This window comes from Eschscholzia californica, unplaced genomic scaffold (genome assembly GCF_041429995.1).
Source record: "Eschscholzia californica isolate CP2 unplaced genomic scaffold, dmEscCali1.0.p SCAF_1, whole genome shotgun sequence".
Classification (NCBI taxonomy): Eukaryota; Viridiplantae; Streptophyta; class Magnoliopsida; order Ranunculales; family Papaveraceae; genus Eschscholzia; species Eschscholzia californica.
In genome coordinates this window covers 77,699,068-77,716,734 of record NW_028238198.1, presented here as the reverse complement: position 1 = coordinate 77,716,734, position 17,667 = coordinate 77,699,068, and the positions used below count along the sequence as shown (strand labels likewise).

The 17,667-nt window shown below is 33.9% G+C and overlaps 1 protein-coding gene and 2 pseudogenes across 2 annotated transcripts; all 3 read right to left on the bottom strand.

Moving 5' to 3' along the window:
* Positions 1–6,979: 6,979 nt before the first annotated feature.
* LOC147569424 (delta(8)-fatty-acid desaturase pseudogene) lies at positions 6,980–9,059 on the bottom strand (annotated as a pseudogene). Its single transcript, XR_015231256.1, has one exon. The product of XR_015231256.1 is annotated as a delta(8)-fatty-acid desaturase pseudogene (transcript).
* Positions 9,060–9,697: 638 nt separating this feature from the next.
* On the bottom strand, positions 9,698–12,125 carry LOC147569423 (inorganic phosphate transporter 1-4-like; annotated as a pseudogene).
* Positions 12,126–15,035: 2,910 nt separating this feature from the next.
* On the bottom strand, positions 15,036–17,034 carry LOC147569422 (reticulon-like protein B3). The gene is made up of 5 exons (XM_086655907.1): positions 16,648–17,034; positions 16,145–16,325; positions 15,897–16,038; positions 15,599–15,668; positions 15,036–15,510 (listed from the first exon to the last, which is right to left on the bottom strand). Exons 1-5 carry the CDS (start codon positions 16,853–16,855, stop codon positions 15,341–15,343), a joined length of 771 nt encoding a protein of 256 aa, XP_086512033.1. The 5' UTR covers positions 16,856–17,034; the 3' UTR covers positions 15,036–15,340.
* Between the last annotated feature and the right edge of the window lie 633 nt (positions 17,035–17,667).

The window sequence follows — 17,667 nt, the reverse complement described above, 5'->3', positions numbered from 1 at the left end:
TTTCGAAGTTGTTATTGATGTTTATGTTCTGATCTTATTGGGTTGTTTAAGCATTCCGATTTCATGTTCTTTAGGTTGATCTAACCAACCCTGAAACCTTAAGTTCTTGTTTACAAAGTTTATTGTTGCTTAAACCCTAAAGAACCAGATATCCTCCCTCTGTATCTTTCTTCATTCATATTTTTTTCTTAATACTTTTTATTGTTGTTATTGTTTTGTTGCAGTCTTGCTTAAAATTTGTTGTGTTGTTGTTGTTCATCTTGCTCATTAGATTAAGCTTACTAAATCGTAAGTTTTCTTTCTTATGATAGGCTTTGTTTGAACAAGCCCTAAGCTTTCGTTTTTTTTTTTAACAAATCTTAAGTTTGAGGTTTGTCCAAACAAATTTTAAACTTACTAAATCTTGTGTTTTTGATCGATTATGGAATCTTGCATTTGTGATTAGGCTCTCTTACTCATCAGCTCAACTTAGTGTTTATTCGAACATTATTGAATGAATGTGTTGAAGAAATAACTTCCTGAAAAAGTACTCGTTGGTTTCGGAGTCCATCTCAGGAAAGTTCAACATTTTAATATCTTCACAAATACATTTACAATGATGAAAATCGTACAACCATGGTTGTGGAAAGAATCAGGGAAGGTTTGTCACGTGAAAATTAAGTATTATATTTATCAAGGAAAAAAAATTTCCAAAGTGGAAGTGCAAACGAGATCTGGAAGAGTTCAATATTCTTATTTTGGAACGTTTAGATGTTTGAATTTTTAAGTTTAAGATTATTTTCACATTTTAATTTCCATTTTAAATTTCAGCTAAGTTTATTTTGTGCTACTTGATTTTTATGAGTTTGTTTGTGGATTTGTAAATTAGCAAGAAAAATCGGAACTGGTCAGTTTCTTAGTGAGTACCCAGTTTCTTTAGGCATTGCTCCTAACTTTTTTAAAGACACTGCTACTCTTAGTACGTCGACTGATAAACTAATTAATCTCGCTGCTAAATACATTATGAATAAGAAGATTTACAAAAGCATAGAGTTGGGAAGACAAACTTATACCTAAAATAAGTAAAAAAAAAAACTAAATTTTGAATGTTATGACATTCATTAACTTATGTTTATAAATAATAAACTATCTCCTACCTAAAATAAATAAATGTTAAATTTTTAGAAAACTCAAGTGTATATATTCATTAACTTATGTTTGTAAATAAAAAAAAAATTAGTTGATACTTAATAAAACAAATCAAACATAGTCGAAAAGAAATATTAAAGGGTATAATATTTATTAGTTTATGTTTATAAATAAAAATAAAACATAGAAAAAAACATGGTAGCTAAATAAAAATAAAATTTAAAAGAACTAAACACTAAAAAGTTTTAAAAAAATTACCTAGAATATTAAATACCAATACCTAAAATAAATAAATATTAAAGTTTTTAGATTTTAATATTTTACGATATGTTTTATAGGTATCAACTAGTTTTTTATTTTTTTCTTACTTATGAAGTTAAGTTAATATTTATTACTTTATGTTTATAAATAAAAATAAAAATAAAAGTTAGAAAAAAACATAGTAGCTAAAAAAGAGTTTTTAAAAGAACCAAATATTAAGAAGTTTAAGAAAAAAAACTACCTAGAATATTAAATACTGATACCTACAATAAATAAATATTAAATTTTAGAAAAGTTAAAGAGTATTTGTATCATTAACTTAAGTCTATAAGTAAGAAAAAAATAAAAACTAGTCGATACTTATAAAGCATATCATAAAAATTTTAAAGTCTTAAAAATATATTAAAAGATATAATATTTATTGGTTTTAAATTTTTTTTATAAAATTTGGGATCCTTTTTGGTCTATGAGACACGTGTAAACCGTTAGACTTGCTATTATGTCGCTTAAAGGAATTTGATCGGAAAATCATTTATTTATATATAAGAAATCATAGTTCTAATTCTTAGAGTGTTTTTTTTTTGTTGAAACCTAATTCTTCGAGTGTTGCGATGATGTGTGCTGATATAGAACTTCAAAAGTGAAATATAATAGATTAGTTTTAGGTTCTTTTATTTGGAGTAATAGGAAAGTACTGGTAAAGTTTTAAAAAAAATTACCTAGAATATTAAATACCAATACCTAAAATAAATATTAAATGTTTTACATTTTAATATATTTTATGAAATGTTCTATAGGTATCAACTAATTTTTAATTTTTTCTTACTTATAAAGTTAAGTTAATATTTATTAGTTTATTTTTATAAATAAAAATAAAACTTGTAAAAAAAAGATAGTAGCTAAAAGAATTATTTAAAAGAACTAAACATTAAAAAGTTTAAGAAAAAAATTACCTAGAATACTAAATACCGATACCTACAATAAATAAATATTAAATTTTAGAAAAGGTAAAGAGTATTAGTATCATTAACTTAAGTTTATAAGTAAGAAAAAAAATAAAAACCAGTCGATACCTATAAAACGTATCATAAAAAATATTGAAGTCTAAGAAATATATTAAAAGATATAATATTTATTGGTTTTAGATTTTAATTTTGAGATGTCTCAATTACAAACTTTATTTTTGAGATATCTTTGAGAGTCCTAAGTGTCCTAGTCATCAAATTTAATTTTCGGACCAATAGAAAATCTTTGTTTCTCAACCACTTTTTCCTATTACATGTATATATGTGTGACATGTGTAATTATTAGAGTTTTTTTGAGTGTTGCATTGGAGAAGGACTTAAATTAGAGACACTCAATTTAAAAATATAGGAAAAAAAATCTCAATTGAGACGTGACACATAAGTCAGTTAGAGTATTTTTTTATTTTTTTTTATTTTTTTTTTTAGTTTTGTATTAGAATCTCCAATGCAAGACTCAATCTTAAAATCTTAAGTGACACTTCGGACGTTAGAGTTTTTCTTAAGAAAAAACTTCTCCAATGCAAAACTGAATTGAGATCTTAAGATGATGTGGAAGCATTTAATTAAGATGTCTTAATTAGAAACTCTATTTTTGAGATCTCTTTTGCAAGTCTTAAGTGTTCAAGTCATCAATTTAATTTTAGGACCAATAGAAATTGTTTCTATCTCAACTACTTTTTCCTATTAATATGTATGTGTAACATGTGTAACTATTAGAGTTTCTTAGAGTGTTGCATTGGAGGACTTGAATTAGAGATACTCAAGTTAGCCTCATAAGAAAGAGAATCTTAATTGAGAGCTCGTACATAAGCTAATTAGAGTTTCTTTCGAGTTTTGCTTTCGAGATGCTCAAAGCATATAGCTAGTGTACGCTACGGTCGGGGTGGATTTTTTTGTTTCTTCCAAACATCACCTACCCAATGCACCTCCACCATCAATTCTGACGCCCTCCACCACCAAGTATGGTCGTCTCCTCTTCCTTTACCTCTGTCTCTGTCTCTCTCTCTCCCCTTCGTCAGAACTTACGAGAGAGAACAGAAGGGGGGTTGATGGAGAGCGAGAGGGAAAGAGATAGTGGTCTCTGGTAGTCATCGTCCGAGACCGGTCAGAGACCCTCTGTCGGCGAAGTGAGAAAGGGTGTGTTTGGCTCAAAAAAAATTCTACCTTGTACCACGGAAATTTTTTTGTTTCCCCAAAACATCGACCTTTATAAAAGAAGTTGAATGCATCGTTTGTCATCAACCGAGTTTCGCATAGGGTTAATTTCCTTTTAGCTCCTAATTTGTAACCAACCCATTGTTTTGTGATGAGCCATGAAAATGTCTCACCTGAATCCCTTAACGTACGCTAGTTAGTCCATTTCGAGCAGTTACTCTGATGAATTGTTTGTTTCTCTTACTTAGGTGTCTTGTAATTAATTGACCTGCTATAATTTTCTCATCTGGACTCCAATTTGACTTATGTTTTCGTCATTGGGTTCGTCTTTGACTTTACTTTTCATCCAAGAGTCAACATCGGTTGTAATTATCAGACCACCCTTATCTCCAAAGTACCCCTCATGTGTGTCTTTCTCCTGCTTTTATCCGTTTTTCACGCTCAATTCCTTAGAAGACACCTAAGTAAGAGAATAAACAATTCAGCATAATAACTGCTTGAAATGGACTAACTAACCCAAATTAAGATATTCAGATGAGACATTTTTATGGCTCATCATTTTGTCTCCTTTAACTGTCAGACAGATCGATTTAGCCCCAAGGGCTACAAGAAGTTTTTAATTGTTACCGAAAATACCCTTAGGGGCCAAAATGGAATCAATTCTGAAAAATCTCTAAACATTTAAATCCACCCCAACCCCTTTCTCATCTCAATTTCACCACTTCTCTCCTCCATTTCATCTCTCCATTTCTCCACCTCACCATCTTCTCCAACGAATATTGTCAACCAACATTCTTTTTCGGCGACCTTCAAACTTAATTTTATCCTTCTTCTTAATATATTATTGTTTCGTTTCTTCTCTCTCCGACGAAGGGAAGGAGTCTCCTTTGTTGGAGGTCTGGAACAGAGGTTCTATATCTAGACGAAGGTTTGGTAAACCAGACCGCGACGAAGAGGATCCCTCCCGTTCGTCGGAGAAAGTAGAGAGAGAAAAAAGAATAGAAGAAAAAGGAGGAGGAGGAGGAGGAGATGCGTTAGTCGCCTCTCGGGGCTAAAACAGAATTAGGCCTTTCAATAATGGTTTAAATTTGTCTACGAAATTGTCTGTCATCAACTGATATATGGTTTTACGGTTTTTGTTGCTTAACCCTAAAAACCAGGTAATTTAGTTTCAACAATTCAAATTCGTTAGTTTGTTTAACCAATTTGATATCATGTTCTTTAGGTTTAACCGATCCTCAAACTCTAAGTTATTATTGAGGAGACGACAATTGACCCCTCAAGTTTAGCTAGAAGCGAATTCTAACGAGATAATTAAGCGGCGAGACAAGAGAAACGCGAAACGAGAGAGAATCACGCTAAAATAGAGAGAAAATTTTAACCCGATGACTTACATTTTTTGTTTATATATAGCCAATAGAGTATGTAAGGATGTTAAGCTAACGACTCTAACTATTAAATACATCAAGGTCTTGACAAAATATTGAAAGGTATAATATTCATTGAGTTATATTTATAAGTAAGAAAAAAGAATTAAAAATTTAGTTGATACTTAGTGAAAAAGATCATTAAAAAAATCGAAGTCTAAGAAAATTATTTAAGGGTATAAAATTTATTATTTTTATGTTTATAAATAAAAAGAACTTTGGAAAAAAGGTAATAGCTTTTTTTATGAACACATAAAAAATACCAAGTCTGAATCAGGACTTCCATCAAACAACAAATGAGCAACCCCAATTTTACAAAATAGAGAACACATTTGAATCAACTAATTCGAGAAAAATACATCCAATTTAAATCCAAATTTCACAATTGGGGCATGGGTTCTCTACGCTTCTTGCATCCATCCCAATTTTGAACAAATCTTACACAAGAGAGGGAAAGTGTAGTAATTGGGTAAGACCCATTCGAAACCATTAGTCTGTAATAAAAATGGAGAGTTGTATCTGGGTTATTACACCTTACCAATGATGTAATGATGGTGTTACAGAGAAAACCACCGGGTTAGTCAATGTGAGTGGACAGACAAACAACATGTTGAATTAAAGATGGAGATGAGCAAAGCTTTTTAATAGCTCTACCAGATGTGAAAGAGTGTTGGAAGGTCCCTGGCAGGATGATTAATTGGGTATGCATTTGATTGAAATTATTCGAAGTAAGCTTGCAAGATTCTAAAATACCCAGAATGGGGTGGGTTAGCTTTAATGTACCAACGCTTCCCACCTAGTCGAATTCATCTGGTTCTAGTTCAAAATGAATCCTTCCAGATTCTTAGACAAGGTTTGGAGAGGTTTTGTTGAGTTTCGATCTTTGATCTTTAACTAAAGATCAACCCAAGAAGAAGATAATGGAGAGAGCGAGAAGGAGAAGACTCGTTTGGTGCCTGGCCGACATTCTGATTCACCTCTGTCAGGAGAAGTGATCCATGGCAAATGAGAAACTATTGAAGAAGTAATAAACACAGGTCCGTTTGAATATGTCTGGGTTCAGTTCTACAATAATCTCCGTGTCAATACAATTCTGGTAATATTAGTAATCTTGAGGACTCGTGGAAAACATGGATGGACTTCAGCAATTCCTGCAAATATTTCTAGGATTACTCGCCTCTCCTCGAGCGGGTAGAATAGGTTTATAAACTTCGAACTTCGAACGATTTTACTTTGACTAGGTTTATAACTTCGAACGATTTTACTTGACTGTTCTTCCGGCAACAAAAGGATCTAATATGATTGTCCCCTGTTATTCTTTAGTCTAAGTATAATGATGACCTTACTGGCTATAGTTTTTTCATTAAAACATTTCAAAGCTATGACTGAGAACTTAAACCCCAAACTGAAAGACTACTCCCAAATCAGCTAGGGCGCGATGATCGTATTCGGTCCAAACTCAAATCTTATGCAAACCAACTAGTTTCACGCACTTTTTTGAGCAAACCCTTTGGTTGCATCATTCTTGGTAACTTATTATTTGGTATAGATTTAGAGCTAAAAAAAAAGCCAGAAGATTTTGGTCAATCCCTAAAAATGTTTGCCCAAAAAGTCTAAAGGAAGTCCCCAAAAAAAGTAAAAGAAATAAATAGGTAATACCCATTAAAGTATTTTAGTATGGTTTCTAAATTGAATAATAACAATTATTATAATGTTAAAAAGAAGTCGTATAGCAATTGAAAACTGATATGAACACGTAGAACGGTGATTCAAATAATAATTCAACGATTATTGGACCTTCACTTGTACTTCTATTTTCCCCATATATATAGTACAACTTGAGGTCATGCTGTCGAAAAAATAAAATAAACTAGTTGCAACTAAATATCTATAATCTAACTAATCTTCAGAAGATGTGCTTGAATGTTATTATAAGTCAATTTCCCTTTTAAGCAAAGACTAGTTCTCATGTTAGACAAATAATGAAGCAAGAACTTGATATTAAAAATGTCAATTTAATAGTACATCTTCTTCGAATTATCCTTGACATTGAAAGAGAAACAAAACTTTTAACATATTACATTCATTGATCCAAATAAGAATGCAATATTCGTTGTCGATAAACTTGCATGAAACATATAAAGATAAAGCTTCAACTTAACTCAAAAAAGTACTTAAACGATTCACGCAAGCACTTACCTGCCAATGCATCCTTATTCGCAGTACTCAAGGCAAACGAAGAGAAGTAAGAACCACAACCAGCCGATATCAGATACATATGGATTCGGAGACTGAAGATTAAAGAGCGAGTAATTGACGCCTGCCCAACACAGATAAACCCACCCACCGCCCGGAGATGGGTAGAAACGTTTTCGGATGGGCATTTGATCTCAACCATGGGTATTCACAGCTTCCCACAACAAGTTCTTCGGAATAGGATTAGCGAAATCTCGAGCTTGTAAAGCTGCACTTCTAAGAGTCCCAATTGTTAACTTATTAGCTTCCCAAAACGAAACACTAACATATGGTAAATTATGTTTCTTACAGAGTTCTCTAACAAATGGTGATATCTTCCTCAAATGGCATCTAGGTAACCTAGGGAATAAATGATGTTCAACTTGAAATTGTAAACCTCCATGAAACCAATCCATCCAAATAGAACAAGCTATATCAATAGACCCTTTAGTTTGTTTCTCAAACCAATCATTTGCCCTAGGTGGACCAACATAAACATGAGCTGAGAAATGATTCAAACAAAATTGAACATGTTGAATTCCACTAACAGCAAAACTTACCAAAACAAACATCACTCTTTCTCCCCAATTTGGTAAACAATAAATCAAACTAGAATACCATGTCCAAAACACTAAAAGCCCTAATAATTCTTTCCTTCTATGTTGAACTTTCCTCTTAGATGACAATAATATGAAAGATTGAGCAAAAAGATTGACTCTTGCAACAGCCATGACAGGATAAAATGACCAATGTTGATAACTTATTAGAAACCTAGCAGCAGAATCAAATATCATCTTCCTTCCATAAAATTTAGATGTTAGAGAATTGAAAATAGTTGAAGAAACAGCAAGAAAAGGTACATGTTGAAGATCTGGATCAAAATCAAGACTATTAACAGAAATATGATGAGCAGTATGAGTCCATTTCCACCAACCAATACTAATACCAGTAAAACAATTACCAGTAATAATTTGAGCTATTTGATTCAACCATGGAGTTAACATAACTTGATAATGACCTGAATCATGACCAATAAACCCACACTGCATCCAAAGTAACCCTAATAATCCAGCACAAAAGAAATGAACCCAGAAACTGTTAGAACATGTAATACCCAAAACACAGATAGTAAACAAAGTTAAGATATAAGAAACTGAGATAAAGATCCAATGACCCTTTTTCTCAAATAACCCAGATTTTGAAAACTCAGAAACAAGTCTTCTATAATCTTTAGAAACTTCAGAAACAGTATAATCTTTTAAATACCCAATGAAGAATTGATCTAAATGTTTCCAAGCTGAACCAGGATGAAATGCAACAAATGCATCTGTAACATCTTGACCAGCTAGATTAAGTAAAGGAGAATCACCACCTGGGTGATCTTTAATCCATTCTGTTACATTATAAACTTTCCCTTGTATTGAAATCCATAGATCTCCTTTTTCATTATGTTTTGAAAGTTCTTCAGATGAAATGTAGTTTCTCTTTTCTTCCATTAAAAGTAGTAGTAGATCCAAACAAAAAACCCACACAAAGTCAATACTAAATGAGAGAGATCTGAAATAAGTAACAAAAATGGAAGTGGGTATGTTTTTATATCTCGATCTTTTTATTTTCGAAGAAGGAAAGAGATTAAAAATGTGTTTGATTCAGAAAACTTCAGTTTGAAGATAAGAAAGGTTAGGGTATTTATGAGAGGACTGACTACTCTTCCTCCTGTTGATATTTTTTTGTATTCGGTGGGTTTAGCTTTATTTAAAGTGAATTTATGACGCGTTATAAACAACAGGTGGAAGAGGTCCTTGTTAAGGGATGGATCCCAGCGAGGCACCTCAAAAGAGCTCCATACTGAGTACCATTTTATTTTATTTTTAAAAGGGGTAATTTCTACAAAGGTCAAAATAATATTGAAAATGAGTAAAAAGCACAAAATATTTGAAAATTATTATTCAGGTCAAAAAGTGTGCAAATACTAAAATACCCCTTTTTGTCATTTTGTGTAACTAATTTTTTTTATTTTTCCTTAAACTTTAGATCGATATAACTTTTGTTTGAGATGTCGGATTTCTATAAAAATTATATATTTAGAAATGATTTTTCATTAGCTTTCTAACAAGATCCACTTTCAATACTTTTTTTCAAAAAAAAAAATTCAGAAAAAACGCCGTTTTTTCCTTTACGTTTTTCTGCAAACGTGTTTGTAACAATCAGTTATGCAAACGTGTTTGCAAAAATCTGTTCTGCAAACGTGTTTGCAAAAATCTGTTATGCAAACGTGTTTGCAAAAATCTGTTATGCAAACGTGTTTGCAAAAATCTGATCTGCAAACATGTGTTTGCATAATGTAAACTGCAAACATGTGTTTGCATAATATAAACTGCAAACTGTGTTTGCAAAATGTAGACTGCAAACATGATTTGCAAACATTGCATATGTGGTTTCGGGTTGGAGATCTTGCAAACTCGATTTCGTGAAGAAAATTCAAACTCCAATTTATAACCAACAATTTATTACAGTTGGTTTGTTGGGTCCATCATCAATGCACAATCGTAGTTCTGCACCATTACAATCATCTCCAGCACCATACCAACTAACCCCACCCTTAACTAAAAAATAAAGACTATGGTAATGCTACATATCTAGACAACAATTTCATTATTTCTTCCTCAATCTGGAGTAGTGGTACTCCACCACCACCACTGCCACCACCTTCAGCGGATTGAGTGTGATCCTTCAAACACATTTGACAAAAAATCATAAAAGCTTCTCTTGGATAGCCACAGTTAATATAACAAGCCAAAATTAAAGTCCACGAAATCGCATCTCTAATAGGAAATTCATCAAACACCTTTTGTCCACCTTGAATAAACTTACATTTCTCATACATTTGTATTTTGAGACCATCCTATATTCTGAAATATAGTCTTTTGAAACAAACCTTGACTATAAAAAGCTATGTCAAGTAAGAACCAAGTACTAGTTGTTCCAAGAAAATTAAGTCCATGTCTTAAGAAATTGAATCGAAAACAACCCAAATGAATTCTTTCCTTGATCCATTATCATTATAGTCTCATCAAACTTTTCTTGTTCGTATTTGTAATTGTACTTGTAAAACTTTCGACATATCGACAGCTGCCTGTTTAGCATTTTTGGCTACAAGAGCAGTACCACTTTTCTTGTTCGTACTTGTAATACGTTAAAGCAGCTGGAATACCACTAAACATTAAAATGATTCTCCACATAACCAGCTTGAGGAGCGGTCGAACCAACCGGGTCAAACTGATAAGCAAGGGAAGGAAAGGCAGCTTTAAAAACAGAAGAAATTATAATCGAGACGATTCGACCAGCCAAAATCCCAAACCCTTGAATAGCAAAAAACAGCAGCAATGAAAGCGCCTCGAGTTTTCTTGTTAGCATATTCAGACATGATCGTTGCTGAAAGTGGGTAGTCACCACTAATACCAAAACCAAACCAGAATCTAAAGAAATAAAAAGTTGTCATAACTATTTTTGTATTACTATGAGAAGATAAACCAGAAGTGATAGAACAAAATATCATGAACATCAGAGTTAGCCCGTAAACTCGTTTACTCCCCATTTGGCACTAAACCACCTGAAGTAGCTGACCAGCAAGAGTGCCACAAAGAGCAACTCCATTAACAGCAGAGTTGACATTTAGTGGTAAAGAACCAGGAGGTTTTGATCCTTCTTGGTAGTAGTAGATTCATCCGAGTAAGTCTGTGACTATTGCAATGCTAAAGAGATCATAAGCGTTCGGTGAAAAAACCCATACCAGCAATAACTATGGTAGTGAAATGGTATAGTTGTGTTTTTGCAACATCAAGTGCATTTAACACTTATGAAGTCTCTCTAGCCATGACTAATCTCTTGATCAACTTCTTCAACTTCCTTCCTAAATACTACTTAAATATCCCGGCTCTTGATCAACTTCTTCAACTTCCTTCCTAAATACTTCTTAAATATCCCGGCGAGCTAGAGGGATCGAAATACTACTTAAATATCTCAGCAAGATTGAGGTGAAATCAGGAGTCTCAACATGAGATTGAGCAGCAAGATTGTAAACCTATTCGGGATTGATGATGTAGATCCATTGGTGAAGAGAAGGGTCTGTTAAATCAGCGTAGAGCTTCGAGAGAATTATAAGGATTAATGTAGGTGGTCAAAGTTAACGACTTTATTCCAAACAACAATCTACACTACTCAAATACAAAATTTCCAAATATTTTAGTGACTTGAACTAGTGAACACAAAATTCACTTCATTGAGGAATTTCTTCAACTACCTTATGCTACATTGTTTGCTTTTCCTCAACCAACCCAAAATGAGGTTAGACCTGAACCTAGTCTTAAGATACTAAACTATTGAGCTCAAAATCTCCCACAGAAATCATCAATTTTAGTTCAACCCATCTTAAAAATGAGAAACACAAAACAGATAACATGGAAATGTAATCAAATAGAGATGTTTATTAACAGAAAGAGAGAACCAAACAGAAAAATGAGAAAGGACCTTCAAAGGAACTCCAATTTGAGGAGCATCAAGACCAACACCAGGGGCTTCTCTCGTAACTTTAATCATATATTATCAATAATTCTCTCAATTTTCTCTCATAACTTTGTATTTGTTTCGTTTTAGTATTGAAATTCGAAGATATTCGAATCGATCCATGAACTTCATATCCTTTCTCGAGGGAGAACTCAGTTAGATATAAACCATCTTGACCTGTCATTTAGGTGATCAAAGCTATCATCCTTCGGGGTTTTGTGGATTCTCGGTTAGTTGCAGAGACCATTGTCGTGATTGTTCTTCGCTGAAAATTTCTAGAGAGAGAATGAAAAGTGGAGGAAGAGAATTCATGGGTAGTTCTGGAATAAAAAAGTTCTAAAATGACCTAAAAGATAATTATGAATATTATTTCAAGCATTAAGAACAATTAAACATATTATAATTACACTCTTTAGTTATTTGAAAATTTTAAGTGATTTTTTACTCATTATATAAAATATTTTGACCCAAACAGTCGTTTCCTCTTTTTAAAAAATGATGGTATGTCTGGCTAATATCTTGGCCGAACCCAGTCACGAATATTTGGACGGACCAGATCTAATGAGAAGCCAAGTAATTAGGTAAGAATTCGACTGCAATATTGATCGGGCACAACATCACAGTTCTCTTTTTTGCTGCTATTGTTTCATATACTATGAAAGTTTATTTTTATTATAAATGACGTAAAGGGTAGATTCAGAAAAAAAGACGTAAAGGGTAGTGAGATAATAAGAAACAACAAAATGTCAATATATGTCTAAACACCGACGGCAAGGACCATGATAGAGAGAGATGCTAAATTTGTTCGCTATGCTGGTCGAAAAAGTCATGATCAAAAAGAGAATTATTTATTTTTTACTCTTACTTGAGCCCTCCCTAAAACTATCAAACTAAATATAAACCCACAGTTGAATAGAATATCATTTACAAAAATCACCAATAAATAAATCTTATGCCAAAAGATATATCATATGGGTGAAGAGAACGATGTTACGTGTGTGTTGGGTTAGACTTTTCACATGAGAGATATTTTGAGAAAAAAAATTCTGTTTGAATACATGATTGGTGCACAACTAGTTAGTGAATTGATTAAAGACCTATCATAAATCATAATATTGTTACTTATAAAATAAAGAGTTAATTCCTATATGGCCCCCTACTTTGTGACCAGCTTTCTTTATGGCCCCCAAATTTCTGTAAATTCAAATATGGCCCCCTATTTTCATGGAAATGTCATAACTACCCTTCCCATTAATATATTTTCAAAATAAAATAAAAAAACAAAAACCTAAATTCCACCTCACTTCCCTCTCCACCACTCATCTCTCTCCAACTCACCTCTCTCTCCAACTCACCTCTCTCTCTCTCCAAGTCAGCACTCTCATGAAGGTCGCCGGCCGGAAAATTTTCCGGCCGGCAACCTTCAAACTTAAAAAAAAAAATTTTCACTCACCTCTCTCTCTCTCTCTAAGTCAGCACTATCATGAAGGTCGCCGGCCGGAAAATACCTCTCTCTCTCCAAGTCAGCACTCTCATGAAGGTCGCCGGCCGGAAAATTTTCCGGCCGGCAACCTTCAAACTTAAAAAAAAAAAAAATTTTCACTCACCTCTCTCTCTCTCTCTCTCTAAGTCAGCACTATCATAATTTTCCGGCCGGCGACCTTTAAACTTAAAAAAAAAAAAAAAAAAAATTTTTTCACTCATCTCTCTCTCTCTCTAAAAATTCCGGCGAAGGGAAACCCCTTCGTCGGAATTTTTAGAGAGAGAGAGAGAGATGAGTGAAAAAATTTTTTTTTTTTTTTTTTTAAGTTTGAAGGTCGCCGGCCGGAAAATTTTCCGGCCGGCGACCTTCATGATAGTGCTGACTTAGAGAGAGAGAGGTGAGTGAAAAAAAAAAAAAAATTTTAAGTTTGAAGGTTGCCGGCTGGAAAATTTTCCGGCCGGCGACCTTCATGAGAGTGCTGACTTGGAGAGAGAGAGAGAGGTGAGTTGGAGAGAGAGGTGACGTGGAGAGAGATGAGTGGTGGAGAGGGAAGTGAGGTGGAATTTAGGTTTTTGTTTTTTATTTTATTTTGAAAATATATTAATGGGAAGGGTAGTTATGACCATGAAAATAGGGGGCCATATTTGAATTTACAGAAATTTGGGGGCCATAAAGGAAGCTGGTCACAAAGTAGAGGGCCATATAGGAATTAACTCTAAAATAAAATTCCCTTCCCAATTTTGGAAAAGGTTATTTCAAATATTCCTGCATCATGTCTTTTCATTCCTAGAAAAGGCAAACAAGATATTTTCTAATTTGAGATGAAATAAAGATTATTTAAATACAAGATTAAAAATACTTGTAAAATCCTAACTCTTGTCAATTTAGCCGTTGGATGTTTGACTACCTAATTGACACCAACCATACTTTTAGATGAACAGCAAATCATCTTTGAGATTTGTCAAATAAACAATCCAATTGTTGGAAAGTGATAAAATGTCAACAATTTTGGTCCACATGACAGGAGTACTTTGCTTAACATGAAAGGAAATAGAAAGGAAGTTGAAGTTTTTAGAGAACAAAAAAAGGAATATTCCATTGTGTGTGTGTATTCTAACCAATTGATATTTCTTGGCTTTTCATATATGAAACCCTAGTTTCAAGATAGTGAACATACGGGGACCTGCCTTGCAGTTGCATCCATAAATAAGGGCTAAGCCTAAGCACCAAGTAAACTTGAATTAGTTGGTTAAAACTTGGATTATCATGAAAAAATCTTGTTCAATACACGAGGTTAGAGGAATGGGAGGTTAGAACTCAAATCCCAGGTGGCAATGAGCTCGCTCGGGGAACGTCTGAGGAAGCCAATACTGTAAAACGTCTTTCCGTGGACTCGTGAGAAGACATACCAGGAACTAAACCGAACTGCGGGGCAATATCAACAGGTCTCCAAGGGTTGGGTTGACAGAGGTGGTATCACTAAGGGGAGCATCTGAAGGAGACTAAGCTATAGGTGGGACATGCCTCGCGCCAGGAAGAAAACCCTGAGCCTCGTCACGACTAGTCAGGGACAATATGTGCAGGTCGTTAGAGGTTTGGGTGGCCAAAGCCCAAAGGTTATATATGTATACCCACATCTAGGGTTTCAAGAAATAACCAATAAATATTCATATAAAACCCTACTTGATAGAGCAACAAGTTCTTTCGATAAACTAATTTGACATATTAAGAAAAAACAGTTCTAAGAAAATAACGTTGAAATATAAGACACTAGTTATATATTGTCCATAAAGGACAGGTAAGTAGGAATCTAAAAATACTCGAGTGAAACTCGTACAAATGCTACTCATATACATTCACATACCAGAAAACCGAACAACAATATATGAAACTAAAGGCTCGAAACTAGGAAAACTATGTTCACCTGAGCATGAAAACCTAAACATGTAAAAAAGGAACATAATATAGTAGCAAGGGTTCTAGCCAAAATGCAAAAAAGTCACAACAACATCTTGTAACACCCATCTCTAAAGCTACAAATACCTGAATTTTTTTCCTTTTCACTCGCTCTTCTTACCTTTGAGTTGTCTTTTTGGGATCTTACTTAAAACTTTTGCATCAAACACAGCATATTGTTTCTTGATCTCGTGTGTTGCTTTCTCAGCAAAAGAGTCGACCTGATCTTCATATTTCTCGTAGAGTACAGGCACCGTATGAAGTAAAACGAAAGCTGTTTTTTGATGAAAAATTCAGAGAGTTGGAGACATCAGAAGTAAGAGACAAACAGAAGGCGAAAGGGAAAGGGACGATTATTGTACCTATATAGAACAAGGTCAACGAATTGCACCAGCTGCCTACAATTGATAGAACCCACAAACCAGCAATCACCTATATAATTAAAAGAACAAACTTCAGAGATTAATAGGCAGACGAGAGTGATATTGAGAAACCAACAAGTATGTGATAGAATTCATTCATGTCATTATAACAGTCGTTATAAAATCAAATCTACTTTCTCGGGCGGGTTTCCGAAATCCAACAATACGTGAAATCAAGGACTAGATTCATACGACAAGACTCGTTCAAGTTTAATAAATTTGCGAAAATTCAACATACAGTAAGAAACTTCTTAAGATCACGTCCCGATGCAACTTCTCGTAGAACAGAAAAAGATCGATTAATTTCAATCCTCAGAGCTTTTGCGACTTGAATCACTTGTTCCTCCGGAAGATGAACATTAGGGATGTGGGGTGGAGACCTAAAGATGAAATCCCAAATACATCAACAAGCAAATCAAACTGTAAGACAAAGGGAAAAACTAACAGAATTTGAATGCAAAAAATCAAAAATAACACAGAGCTTACTTGTTAATGAAAGTTGAAGCATTTGACCACAGAAACAAGATTGCTAGAGTGAGAATCAAACCATGACAGATTAGGGTAAGAAAGTGATATTCAAGTAACTCAAAGAAAACCCAGATAGCAGTGGCTACACCAAGAACACTACTTGAGATTTTCTTGTTTCTCCATAGCAAAACATCAGCAGCTGTATCAAACAATTAGAAAAAAATAAGTTCTACTGGGATAAACCCTCAATATTAGGGTTTTGGAACATGAAGGATCAAATGGAAGAGGCATTATATAACATTTAGGGTTAAAATTTAGCTCATGGATGTTGATGAACACTACCAATTTCGAATCTATCATATAACACATGCAAGCATTCAAATTCATGAAAGAACAAAAGTTCAAACTAACCACAATAAATAACCCTAATTTCCGAGTCTAGATGATCCGACTATTCAAACACAAAAATTAGGAACTAGGGTTTTTGCATGACATAAACCCTGATGTTAGGTTGAACTTACGTTTTCCTCCACCGAAGATCTTGTGAACGGGCTTCTCCCTACCAAACAAACGATAAACGGCAGATTTAACAGATGAAGTTGATGATGGCTTGTCAGAATCAGAGTGCGACGAAGGTGAAGAGGAACCATGGCCGTGAAGTTTCTCTGCTATCTTTTCCATCAGTGATTCAGGTTTAACACCAGAATCCTCTTCTCTATGTTCCGCCATTACTCACTCTCTCTCTCTCTTAACTATTTCTCTCTCTAAAAGACTAAAATGGAAGTTTTACAAAATTGAGATGAAACAAAATCAGCGGAAAATGAAAACGACGCGGGACCAATTTTGTTTCGGTTGTTTCTTACAAGTTCCAATTTTGTTTCGGTTGTTTCTTACAAGTTCCAATTCTACTACTATTGCTTTAATTCCCAAAATTAGGAACCCGAGTATGGCCTCTGACTATAGACCGATTTCTCTGTGTAATTCGGTTTACAAATTCATCACAAAAATCATTGCCAATAGAATCGGACCTCATTTAGAAGAGTGTATTTTATGGACTCAGAATGCCTTTGTTCCTGGAAGACAAATTATGGAGAATATAATTATTACCCAGGAACTGCTCCATTCCATGAATAAATCCACTACAAAAAATGGTATCTTCTCCCTAAAGATGGATATGGCTAAAGCCTATGACAGGATTAGTTGGACTTTTCTGGAGTCCGTCCTTAGAGCTACAGGCTTCAATGGAACCATCTTGTCTCTAATATTGTCGTGTGTTACTTCCACTCAGTTTAAAATTCAGCTTAATGGTAATCTTGTTGGGGATATCACGGCCTCTAGAGGCCTTAGGCAAGGATGCCCTCTCTCCCCGTATCTTTTCATCCTAGCCTCACAATCACTCTCTCTCTTGATTTCTCATTATGAATCAGAAGGTAAATTTACAGGTTACAAGGTTAATCAGGCATCTCCTACTATTTCACATCTCTTATTTGCAGATGACCTGATTATTTTCGGAAAAGCAAATAATGATAATTTGGAAGCTA

What these genes read in the sequence shown, in the direction of transcription:
- LOC147569422 (XM_086655907.1), bottom strand. Translation starts at nt 16,855, where the DNA reads ATGGCGGAACATAGAGAAGAGGATTCTGGTGTTAAACCTGAATCACTG. An exon ending in GATCTTCGGTGGAGGAAAAC is followed by an intron (nt 16,326 to 16,647) that starts GTAAGTTCAACC and finishes TGTTTGATACAG; the next exon opens with CTGCTGATGTTTTGCTATGG. An exon ending in GTTGACCTTGTTCTATATAG is followed by an intron (nt 15,511 to 15,598) that starts GTACAATAATCG and finishes ATCAAAAAACAG; the next exon opens with CTTTCGTTTTACTTCATACG.